At 44.7% G+C, this 12896-nt stretch overlaps 1 protein-coding gene across 4 annotated transcripts in view; it reads left to right on the top strand.

The window, feature by feature from the left end:
- LOC105486934 (INSC spindle orientation adaptor protein) overlaps window positions 1-12896 on the top strand; it is a 139184-nt gene that overhangs the window by 35289 nt on the left and 90999 nt on the right. For 3 of the 4 annotated variants that reach the window (XM_011750079.2, XM_011750081.2, XM_071075051.1), the window contains exon 2: window positions 1475-1575. In XM_011750079.2, the coding sequence (XP_011748381.1) occupies window positions 1475-1575 (101 nt within the window). Of the gene's footprint in view, window positions 1-233; window positions 287-1474; window positions 1576-12896 lie in introns of all 4 variants that reach the window. The other variant, XM_071075052.1, reaches the window with a different exon arrangement.

The following is a 12896-nucleotide window of genomic DNA, read 5'->3' as shown; positions in this document are numbered from 1 at the left end:
ACACATGTGGTGTCTACCCTCAGGAAGCTCACAGTCTAATGAGCTCCACAGACAGAGAAACAGGCAACGGCAGCAAGTCTCTGGAATTATCTAGTGCCCTAGTTTATTCTGGGTTCCTGCCTCCCCACACTTTTCCGACTGACCATTTTCTTCTTTCTTCCCAGCATTATGATGAGTGCTTCGTGTTCACCCACATCACTGTTAAAATGCTCCTCCTCCATTCTTTTCTATAGGGCTCCTGTGTAATCACGGAGTAAGACTCTTCTGTTGATGTGCCCAGGCAAAGGTGACAGAATCTGCATATTCCTCAGGGAGGGTTTACTCATGGGCTTGGAGGAGTTGGCAGAGAGAGAGAGAAATGAAAAAAAGAGATTGTGTACAAAAAGGCCTCCAGGAGCACAGCAGGGACAAGGCAAGGGAGAAAAATACAAACAGGTGGGTAGTTGGTTTGGGTTCAAATGTGAGGCACAGGGAAGCCAGCTGCATCCTCGGTGCTGGGATTGGGAGTTCCTGGAACCTGGATTACTTTTATCCATTAGGATGCTTTTGGCTGTGTAGAACAAAAACCCTCACTCAGACTGACTTAAACGACAAGAGCTTTTGTTTTCTTAGATAATAGGAAGCCTAGAGCTGGGCCAGACTCCAGCCTTAGTTGATTCAGTGGTTTAGTGATCAAGGACCCAGCATATTTTTCTTGGAGTGTGCTAACTTTGTTCTCCAGCTAGTGCTGCTCATGATTGCAAGATGGTCTCTAGCAGCATTGAAGTGGATATGCTCCCTTGCTCAAGTCCAACAGGAGAGATACTGTCTCATCTTGCAGCTCTCTGTTGGGAGAAAGAACACTTTTCCTAGAAGCAGTCTTGTCGTGGCTCATTGGCCTAAATTGAGTCACATGCCTATTTCTGAACCAACCACTGGCAATTTGGGTACAGTCGCATCATCCGAAGTGGAATGGATTTGGGAAAGCAAACACTATGCCAGTAACAGGGTCACATTTTCCAGGACAGACTTAAGCATAATCACAGTGAATAATCCAGTTCTACGGTGGTAATAGCCAGGGAATTAGAATGTAGAATTGCCAGTTTTAGCAAGTAATACAGGATGCCCAGTTAAATGTGAATCTCAGATAAACCATAGATACTTTTTTGGTACAAGTATGTCCTATGCAATACTTACAGGCTGTGTGTTCCAATATTTGAGACATACCCAAATAAGTCAGGCAAATATTTGAAATTGGAATAAGAAAATATTTTAGAGATATAAAGTGGACTAGGGATTTAGAAACAAGATCAAATCTGGGTTCTGCCTTACTTGTATGAGGGTAGTGGAGTGAAAACTGGTTCAAAAGAAGAAGAGGGCTAGGAGGCCTTACCTCTTTGCCTGCTTTGGTTCCTTGTGGCCTGGGAATGGGAGAGAAAGTGATTGTGCCTCCTCTCTTAGGGCCTTCTTGTGCCATCCTGCCCTCTATTTTCAGGGTCACAACCGCTGCGAGCAGGCCTTGCTGCAGATTGGGATCAACATGATGGCGCTGCCTGGAGGTCACCACCTGGACTCCGTCACCCTGCCGGGTCAGCGGTAAGTCCTACAGCTGTCACTCCAGGCCAGACCTACCCCATCTGAACCCTGACTGAGGTCCAGTTCCAGCATCCTGAGGCTGCAGGTGACCCCATCTTCCCATGCAATTTTCTGGGGAGGAAGCCGAGGATAATGTATTGGGGATGCCATGTTCACTCAGCAAATATCAATGGAACTGGACCTTGGGACACTGAAGAATCAGGCACATCCCAGCCTCTAATGAGCTGAAGTCTAATGCTGAGGCTGACCATGAAACAAAGAATCAAGTGGGTGTACTAGTAAGATAGAGGACTCCAGAGGAGGCTCCTGATCCTGCCTGGCTAGGGGGCTGGAGCCCCTGGGGGTCCTTGGTGTTAGTAGAGGCCCTCTCTGAGGCTTTTGGAAGGTGTCATTCTACCCTTGAATGTCTTCTCTTTTGCCCAGAGCACCAAGGAGATAACGGAGCATAGAGCTGATCCTTGGGAAGTACTTGTTGTCCTGAGTTGGGCAATGAGGGAGGGTGGGAAAGGCACATACTGAGAAGAAGGTGAAGCCTGGATAATGAGGGGAGAGGGCTTGAGAACATCCTGTCTGAAGAAGGAGACATTTGGGGCCACCAGAAGTGCCTGCACACAGCTGGAAGATGTGGCAAGGCAGGTTCTGGTTTAATGTGACTGGTCCTGGAGCCTGAACCTGAACCAGTGTTAGAAGCGCCAGGGTGCTAGATATTTCCTGCCCAACTGTTCCCGTTTGCCGGGTCCTGTACTGATTTGGGTATGGAAGTCCTGTGGCCCTGGAAATTCCTGGCAAACCTGGAAAGTTGGTCACTGTAATGTAGGTTTGATCTATAGAGGAACTCAGCAACCTCAGAGTGCTTGGGGATTCCACTTAGCCTTATTTATTCATTTATTTATTTTGCTGAGACATTTTGATGCGGTTATTTTGAGGCAACACAATCCAAGTAGATTTTGTAAAACTATTAAGCCATCATTTTATTTTGTAATGTCTTGTGTTAACATATTCCATGTATCACTGACATTTTACCTTTATCCTTAACCCTCCATCTGAATTACTTGGGATTTCATCTTACTATGTCATTACTTTCAATATTGTTTGTTTGGTTATTATTTGTTTTGGAGTATGTGTTGCTTTTAAAATCAGAAAAAATTATTATTTGTTAAAAGTCTACTGGAACTGGTTTAGCCTCTGTGTACACACCAATCTGATCCCACAAAGCCATCATTATAAAGAGGTTTTAGGATGTGATATACAATTCATGCATGTTCCTGAGGACTCAGAGCATGGTTAGAAATGCCACTCAGAATTTCCTCTGCAGTTGGAAGCCAAGAATAAGACATCATATGGGGATCCAATTATCTTTGCACACATCACCTCTAAGGTGGAACTCAGAGATGATGAGATACAGACCTGTCAGGATGTATGTGGTTTTTTCAAGATGGGGCCTGCCTTAGCCTGGAATGGCTGATGGCCTTTCATGAGACGGGGAAGTGGGGTCAGCTTTGAACACATGACTGCCTGGCTTCAATGCTGAGCTATACTTCTCACTAGCTGTGTGGTCTGTGCAAGTTCCTGAACCCTATCATCTGTCTCTCACTTTTCTCATGTAGAGATGGAAGTCATAATAGCACCTTCTTCATAGAGTGAATGTGAGGATTAAATAAATCTATATATGCAAAGTGTGTGTCACACATTGAGAGCGACATACGCAGAGTCATTACTTATTGAGTGCCTGTTGCTGTGTGTTGGAGCTCTTCACGTAGGTGATATGGGGAAATTCTTCCAGAAATCCCTCTCCTGACCCCTAACCCTCAGCAAGTGACCTGAGTGAGAAAAAGAAATCATAGACAGACACTCTCAACAGCCTAATATTTTAAACCAGGAAAAAGTGAAACTACCCTGGTTGAAGTGAAGCCTGAGTCTCCCCTGCCCAGAGAGTAGGTTGGGAACTGTGTAGTCAGGTGGATAGCAGCAGCTCTGGCTACAGGGCTTTGGGATCCCTCCAAACACCCCCTTGCAGTCCTGGTATGGTCAGATCTGAACCTGTGCTGGGGTTGAGAAAGTCATCATCACAGGGACATTTAGGACAGTGGTTAGGAGTGCAAACGCTCCAGCTTGGTTCTTGGTTCTGCTACATAGTAGTCATAACTTTGGGCTTTAGTTTCTTCATCCATGAGATGAGGATAATTTATACATGCATCATTGGGTTTTAGGAGCATTTAAAATTATGTGTATGAAGCCCCTACATGGAGCATAGGACCTGCTTAATCAACACTAATTTCTCCTGCTTCCCATGAGGAATAGGTGCTCTGAGTAGAGAATGAGGTGCAAAGATCAGATCTTGGGCCATTTTAGGCTCCTGAGAACCACTGACCTATCTCTCCCTCTCTCTCTCCCACTTCCAACCTCTTCAGAAGTTTTAAGGTCACAGGAAATTAAATTACATACAAATGATTTAGGAATCAAATTATTAGGAGGCAAGGCATGATTTCTAACTGATCTTGCACAGCAAATCCATTGGGAGGAAGACCCCAGACTAATATCAGGAGTTATGGCTGGCCATAGAAGATGTAGCTTGTTAAATTTTTTTTTTTTTTTTACAATATCTTCATCCTTACAGTTCTGATAGGGTAGGATGAGCAACAGAGAGTGGGTGGTATTTCCTTTAATATGTTCACAGCCTAGCATTGCCAGGCCTAGCCAGAACACTGGGGGAATAGAATCCCTGGACCTAGCAATCTGTTAATTGTGTATGTTCTAGGGGCCTATGCATGGTCCACATTCACAGAGAAGGCGCATATGTAGTTACAGGATGTCAGAAGTGTTAATTTGCCTATGATGCAGTCTGAAGCAGTATAATAGGCAGACAGTAGCAGTCACGTCTTTTTTTTCTCCTGTTCCAAGTTGCAGAGGCCTCTCTTGTGGGGAATAACATCATGGTTATTGTCTCCAGATAAATAATTCATGCTGGATAATTGACTTCGTTCTGTTGTGTTCCACTGAAACTGAATTTTATTTTGCAGTGCCATTGTTCACCTCAGTGCACAAAAATAAACAAGTACTGCCATGTTGCATGGAAGCATCCAGCAGCCTGGGTAAACCATATGGGTGAGGCCATTGGTATTTGAGACCATTGTGAGTAAATAGTAGCACAAAAGGCTGTTCTAGATGTGGATTCCTAGGAGAGAGTAGAGGTCAGGAGCAACAGCTTCCTAGCCCTGGGGTTGGGATCCATTGCTGAACTGGCATGAGTGACAGGAAGTGGACTGACAGGGTGTGGTGGTTCTCAGCTCTGTATCTGAGTCTCCTGGGATGCTTTCATACTTAAAAACAATAAAATAAGCAAAAGAACAAAACGCTACTCTTGGAATCTCTTATGTGGGGCTAAGTGGTTGAAAGCATGTAGACCTTGGAATCAGACTTGGGTTCAAATCCCAGTTCACCTCCTACCAGCTCTGTGACCTTGAGTGACTGTTTAAGCTGTCTATACATCTGTGTTTTCTTCAACATAGTGGCAGTGACAGCTGCTTTAAAAGGTAGTAGCAGTGCTTGGATCCAGCAGGGAAGGTCTCTTTAGAACCTCAGGGTGCTTTGCAGTACACAAGCCTCACTTTCCCAGGTCATAGAAATCAGTGGTCCCCATCCCTGGTCCTCAGCCTGTTAGGAACCAGCCCCCCGCACAGCAGGAGGTGAGTGGCCAGCAAGAGCAAGCATTATTACCTGAGCTCTGTATCCTGTCAGATCAAAGGTGGCAGTAGATTCTCATACGAGCACGAACCCTACTGTGAACGGCTCGCATGAGGGATTTAGGTTGCATGTTCCTTATGGGAATGTAATACCCACCACTCACAGCCTCCCTGCATGGAAAAATTGTCTTCCACTAAACCAGTCCCTGGTGCCACAGGTCCCTGGTGCTGACAAGGGTAGGGACTGCTGGTGTAAATAACAGTAATAATCTCTCTCCCTCCCCCCAGGTAGTGAAACCGATGCAGTCTCTGGTCTGAGTACCTCCCTGGGGGGTGGTCAAAGATTTATTCGTGGCAGTGAAGGGGCCAGAGGTGAGCTTCCTGGATAGCAGGAGACTGTGGCTGCTATGTCCCTAGCTGGTCTTCATTTGCTCCTCTGGCCTCCCATCTTTCCATCTGGGATGCTGATCTTCTTGTTGGTTCTGGGCATGGTGGTGGTGCTGCTGGAATATAGCCATGGTGGTCAGCGTGTTGGACCCAGGCTTCGCACTCCCAGGGTTGTGCCCTCCACCATCACAACCTGGCCTTCATATTCTGCCAGGATCCAGATGACCCAGTTCTTTGGCTTAACTTTCTTTATGGGAAGCCTCCTGGGGTGTAAGCTGGAGGCCAGGGTCCACACAGGGCTGGGTCCAAATGTCCCCTTCCTTCCCCACTTCCTTCTATAACTTATCTAGCACACAAATCATCTATGGCATTTAGAATTTTTCTCTCTGAATCCCCGCCAGTGAAGAGTCAAGGTGATTAATAGACTGGCCTTTGCAAACCCCCACAACGAAGTTGGCTTATGGTTTCAAGTACTTGTTATGGGCTGGGTACTCCACACAGCTATTAGTCTTCACTATGACCTATGTGTATAATTATTATTATCTATATTTTGCAAACAAGAGGTCATAGGTTGAGTTCTATGGGAAACAGCCTTTGAGGTGGGGTTTAGAGTTCAGCGTGGTTTTTAGTGACCATCTTTGGGATCAATGCCTATGGAAGGGAGAGGAAGGAAGCACGACTGGGCAGAAGGTGAAGTTGAGCTGCAAAACCTGGCTCAGTGAAGTCAACTGATTTCGTAGGGAGCTTTGGAATCAGAGTTGTTGTCCATTGGCCAAAATGTCCAGGGCCTTCATGTCCCACCTTGATCTGTCATTGGAATGTGTTAGAAAATATTTTAAACTGGGAAGCCATTAGGCTGGGGCTGCTTCAATACTTTAGGTTTCTACATAGCAAACTGAAGCCCAGCATCAACAGTAAAATGAAACTAGAAACTGTACTGATCAGAAATTAACTAACCTTTAACTAGGATCTTTCCCCTTTAATCACTACATGCATTTTCTTTGTTCTCCTTTGTGTTCAGCCCATAAAAGCTTGCCACCCATGCTGCTTCAGAGGAGCTCTCCAACCTCTTCTGGGCTCTGAGTGCTGCCTGATTCATGAAATGTTTTTTTGCTCAAATAAACTCTGTTAAATTTATTTTGTCTAAAACTTTTAGACATCTTTAGGAAGGATATGATCTTAGGTGAGGTGGCTCTGAGAACATCTGGAGGGCCTGAAAGCTGAAGGCTGTTGGCTAATGATACTCCCAGCATCTGGGACAATAAATCCTGCCAAAAAGGGGAATCTCAGCAGCACATCACAATGTCTATCTCATGAGAGAACTGAGCCTTGAGGAGGTGAAGTTACTTGCTCAAGAACAGAGCTGACAGGTAGAGAGCTAGGTTACATATTTCTATGTGGTGCTTAAACCTGAGTGCTGGGTAGTACTCTAATCAGTGTCTGTCTTTTCCATAAACAAATCATTTACTCATTTATGCAAGTACTTATTTATTCATTAGCTTTCAACAAAGTTCTTCTATAAATATTTATGGAGTGCGGGTCATCTGCTTTGTATGGTACCATGTGCTTGAGGACATGTTGGTGACCTAGTTGGACATTGTTTCCTGCCTTCATGAACTCAGTCATTATTCACTCACTTCTCTTTTGGCCTGAACAGGCCTGGATTTGTAACAGGCGTACAGTTTGGGGCTTTCATCTGTGACTTCTCCCTGTGAGTGAAACACTTTGTCACATGGTTTCCGTTCAGCTTGGAGTATGAGATGAGCCCGGACTGGATGCAGCTGCAGCTTGTGGCAGGCAACCTCCTGGATGCGCATGGCTAGCTGGGGAGATAACCAGCTTCCCTGAGCCAGTGGGGGCCATTGCAGGCCAGCTTGTCTCCATGCAGATAATGGCTTGCATATGTGTACCTCTGTTCCGTGGCCAGTTTTCTGCTGCTGGGTCATTTTCTATGCCTGTGGTGCGATGTGCAGACTGTAATTATGAATGGGATAATTGGATATTTTTCTGTTGTTTAAGCTGAAAAGAAGGCCAATCAAAGCTAGACTTGAATTCCATCCTTTCTCCCATTTCCAAAGAGAAATCCACAGAAACACAGGGTGTGACCCTGAGAAGGCAGAGGGACAATGATTCAATAGTTATTTTTAAGAGGAGAGGCTGGATTTATACTTTTGTACAGTGCTGGGAACCGAGATCATAGAGGCATTGGGTATTGTTGCTAGAGTTTCCCCAGAGTTCATCTATGCCATCCCTTCGTTATAAGATGGGGAAATTGAGGCCCAGAGAGGGGAATGTAGCTGTCACAATACTCTTCAGTCTGCTTTCCCACCTTTTGGAGTCCTGCCTCCTCTGGGTTGTGTTTCTTAAGCTAATGCTTTCACTCAGCCTTCAGTAAATCTTAGAATCTCTGTGTCCCCATTTCAGTGGAGTTCTCACATAGCAACTATCTGTAATAGAGAAATCAATTTCATTCATTCATTTGAATGAGATTTACTTTGGACTGAGAACTTACTTTGAACCAAGCCTGGGGTAGACCAATAACGATTTATGTATATGTCATCTTTTCTGCTCAAGGATAAATGTCCTGAGGGCCTAAGGGCTAAATTCATATTTGGTGCATATTTGTGTTCCTGACTATGATTAGAATGCACACAGTAGGATCTCAATAAGTGATTGTTGAGTAAATAGATGTTTAATAGCTGTTTGATAAATGAATGATTAACTCTTGGCTAGGGAGTCTCAGGTGATGGTGAGAAATTAAATTAAATAGATTGGATTGTGTTTTTTTCTCTAAGACACTCTTCTGTCTCCAGCATGCTATTCTCATTTTTTCAGTACAAAATTACTGTTTGGAGGGAAAGGGTAAGTCAGAGATTTATCCTGATTAATTTAAATACTCCCTTTGAGTGGGAGCCAAAGATTTAATTGGTTGAAGGAGTCAGAGAGTTGAAGAGACTTTGTTTTCTTCTAATGAAGAATAATTAAGAAGTATTTTTGGTCTTTGCATTTAAGTTCACTGGAAAAAAGTTTGCAATCTCATCATCAAATCCCCTGCAGGAGAGCACAGTGCAGTGGGGAGCATGGATTAGGAGCCAGGGACCAGCCTTCCACTAATATTCTGTCAAAATATTCTTTGACAATTTTTCTCTCTCCTTGAGCCTTAGTTTCTTCATCTGAGGATGGGGAGGTAGATCCCCAGGGACCCTTCCAGCTTTAACATTCTAAGTCTATGAGTGGGTTTTGAATGCTTTTGTCCCTTTTTTGGACAAAAATAACCCATGTTAGTGCCACAGGGATAGGAAAACAAACGCATTGCTAAAATAAGTTCTCATTCTTTCCTGTGAAATGTGCAAAGGGGTCTAGTGTTTGCCTTGTGGCTGGGAGGGACATTTCAAGGCATAGTAGTTTGGGAGTCCTCCTCACATCTGAGAATGTACCCTGTTCAGGTTTTATAGAAGCCCCTTGGTATATCCAGGAAAAGTATTCTATTGTGGGGTTGTGGAGTGGCCTAGGGTGCCCTGCCTTGATGGAATATAATACAGATAAACCCATGGATCCTAGCATTCTAATATTCTGCAAAATTTGAGCCAGTCATTTTCGACTTTACCTCCACCCCTCTGGCTCCACTTAGCAACTTGCCCTTTTCTCAACACATGAGTCCATGGTTCTACTTCTTTGCACATGGTGTTTCTTCCGTCTAAAACTCTATCCTCTTCCAATACTAACTCTTTTCCTGGGAAACTTGAGGGCATCATTTAAAGACTAGCCTGGAAAACCTACTGAGATATTCTGGCTTGGGTTACATATCTCTTCTCTGTGCTCCCCTAACCCTCTGTGTTAACTTCAAAATGCCATTTGTGGCACAGTGAGCCATAATTGTTTGTTTACAATTATTTAGTAAACCTTTACAGAGTGCCTATGAATTACCGGGTGCTGTTGTAGGTATAGGGAGTATGTCACTGTGCAATAAACGATTCTGCCCTTATGGGGACCATATTCTCACATCTCTCCTCTGTAATCCTAGCACACAGGCCCAGTGCCTGGCCCATTTGGGGTGCTTAGTACATTTTGGAGGTCACTTCCAAGTGTTTCAGGTATAGCAAATTGTTCCTTTACAGAGAACTCCCCACTTCACACAGAAGGTAGAATAAAGTAAGGCAGAGAATTCCAGACTTTGAAGACTTTTAAAGTTCCATTCTAAATGAAAAGAAATTAAAATGAGCCAAGAAAAGAATAGGCATAGATTTCCAAAAACTATTCGCCCTAGAGTTTTGGGGACACTGGACACCAGATCAGCAGGATAAGCTGGGAATAAGGAACAGGTACCAGTAGCTGGAGGCCAGGGCACAGATCTTCTGAGCTGGGAAAATTGTTCTCTTTGGCCTCTGAGGGGTCAGGTAGAATGACCTTCTCCCAGTGGTAGGCTTTGGGTAATGAAGGAGGTGGTCCACAAGGCAAGGGCAGAGGCAGGGCAAGGCCACTGAGGGAATAAGGAGACCCCTAGGCAGATCCCATGAGGATCACTCCCCACTGTGTCACTACTTATATGATCTTTTGGGCTTCCCTGATGCTGCTACAAATTCATCAGAGGTCTGTAATGTTTACGCCAGGGCCACAAGTTCTGTCCTGAATGTTGAAAACATGAACCCCAATTTTCCTCAGAAAGAAACCAGACAAGGGTTTGAAAAGAGACCAGACACTCCATCATCTTTATATGATCATAAGCTATAAAAAGGCAATCGTATGTCACATAAAGGCAGTCTTGCATAGCAGAAAGAGCTCCAGATTGTATTTGAAGGTTTCAGTATTAGCTAAATTGCTAAAAACCATCAAAGAGCATAGCATAATAATTAAGAACAAGGCTCTGGTCTTACATTGCTTGGATTTTTGTTTCCACTTATTCACTGTGCGATGTTGGCCAAGTCACCCTGCCTAGCAAATCTCAGTTCTGGGAATCTCATAGGATTGTTTTGAGGGTTAATTAAGCCATTAAGACTGAATCAAGCATTTAGCACACTGCCGAGAACGTAGTAAGTACTCAATCAATTTTAGCTTTATTGCCACTATTAACAATGAGGTCCTAGACAAGTTATACAATGCCTCTAGACCTCAGTTTCTCCTTCTGTAGAATGGGGATGGCAATCTCCAATCATCAAACCACAGTGAGGCCTGGAGCAGAAGGTTCTTGGTACATCAAAGATGCACTATAGTTGGTAATCCTCCCTTTTTGTTGGGTGGGTTAATTTCTTCTGACTTTGGAATACCCCTGAGGAAATATTGTATGGAGAATACTGTTTCATACTGCAATTTCTTGGTATGAGACTTTGCTACTCCCTTCTCCCACCCCAACTCCACCCTAGATAATTCCAGCTTAGAAAAAAGTCATCTGGCCTGTAGCCTGATATGTGGAGATGAGTGTAGTTGCATTTGGCTTTGTGTTTGAGTCTGCTAGACTTCAGAAAGCCCAAATTTTAGGACTCAGTCCCCTCATTCCAGATGTTTAGGACAGCCTCCATCAGAATGCAATGAGCAAAGCTACTTGGGGAATAGGCAACTTCTGGGAGCTGGGTAGGACTCCTGGGAGCCACGTTCACGGTCTTGGATGCCCTCCTTGCTCTCCAGGCAAGGGGACAATCTTTTTTTTTTTTTTTTTTTTTGAGACGGAGTCTCGCTCTGAAGGGGACAATCTTAATAACATCAACTTCAGATTTCAGTTCACTGTGGAGACTAAGGAAATCAAACCTGAGTCCTGGCCCCTGAGCCCTCCAGCTCCTTGGCCAGGGACCTTACAAGCTCCTGACTGCGGTGGTTTTCCATCATGAAGGGAATGTGACTCATTGCCAGGACATCTGCGTTGACCTCAATTTTTAATTCCTGTCCTCTGTGTGAGTAATAGGATCAGTCGTTCATACTTGCAAAGGAAGGATTTCATGCATAGTGAGATGGCAGCTCGAAGTTCATGGCTGAGGACAATTGATCCACTGGGAGTTGGAAGGGGCAGAGACAGCAGCAGGCAACCCCCACCACACAGCCAGAACTGCTCTGTTTAACCAGACTTTGCATACTGGGGTCAAGCAGCAAATCCAGTAGGAGAGGTGGAGCCCAGAAAGTCAGGGAGCTAATGACAGAAAGTCAGGCAAGCTATGCAATTATGGGATGTTCAGCACTAACACAGTCCAAACCTTAATGAGCTGCAGTCCCTAGACTCCCAAAATTGAGAAGAGCGCTTATTATGTGGCGGCACCGTGACCGTGGCTGGTATTAGATGGGCTTGTGGTGGGGCCATGTGTGATTCACCAGGTCCAGTCTCCTTCCTGAGAAAGCTGGGGCCCCCTTTGATGGCCCCTCTGCAAGGCCTGACCCCGACTTCTGCTGTGGCCTTGTATTCTCCACTTGTCAGAGGCCACACCCTGTAATCAAACCAAATGAAAACAGTTCCTGCCTGGATGTGTTTCCTATCTCAGCGAGGGCAGCTGCAAGAGAAACCAGGGGAGTCAACTTCAATTCTTTCCTCTTCCTTACCCGCATATCCTATCCTCTCCCTCCCAGATCTTCCTATCCCATGCCATTGCCTTAATTCAGGCTTCTGTCTTCTCTCTCTGTTTCTAACTATCATTTCCCAACAGGCTCCTCTCCTGCCTAGGATTTAACCTGGCTGTGATTCATTTTTTACTGATTCTTTGCACAATTGTTGTCACTTCCCTGCTCTAAAATGCTTTCGGTGGCTCCAAGTTGCCTTTGAGATTAAATCCACATCCCTAATCATGGCATTCAAGGTCTTTGATCAACTAGTCCCTGTTTCTCTCTTCAGACCCCTTCCTGGTCCCACCCTCAGAGGCCCCTGATGCTATAGTCTAGTGAAACTTCTTGCCATATGACTTTTTGGCTATATGCCTCTGGGTCTTTGTACATGGTGCCTCCCCTATGTGGAAATCTTTTTGCCTTTGTCATCATGACAACTCCTCGCCTCTAAGAACCAGGGCAAATGTCACCTCCTTTGTGTAAATATTCCCAGGCGAAGTCAGGCCCTCTGTCTTCTGTGATCCTAGTCTATCCTGCTCATAGCTTCTTGATGGTAGTGTGGTGTTTAGTTGATAGAAGCTGAGGCTCTGAACTCTAGATGCCTGAGTTTGAGTAATGGCTCCATTATTTACTCGCCATGTGGCCTCTCCAGACAAAAGTCTCCTCATCTGTAAACGGGGGTAATAATAGTACCTCCCTCACATGACTTAAAGGAGATAATATATAGAG

Source organism: Macaca nemestrina, chromosome 12 (assembly GCF_043159975.1).
Source record: "Macaca nemestrina isolate mMacNem1 chromosome 12, mMacNem.hap1, whole genome shotgun sequence".
Lineage (NCBI taxonomy): Eukaryota > Metazoa > Chordata > Mammalia > Primates > Cercopithecidae > Macaca > Macaca nemestrina.
The sequence above is the reverse complement of the archived record's forward strand: the minus strand, read 5'-3'. Positions and strand labels throughout refer to the sequence as shown.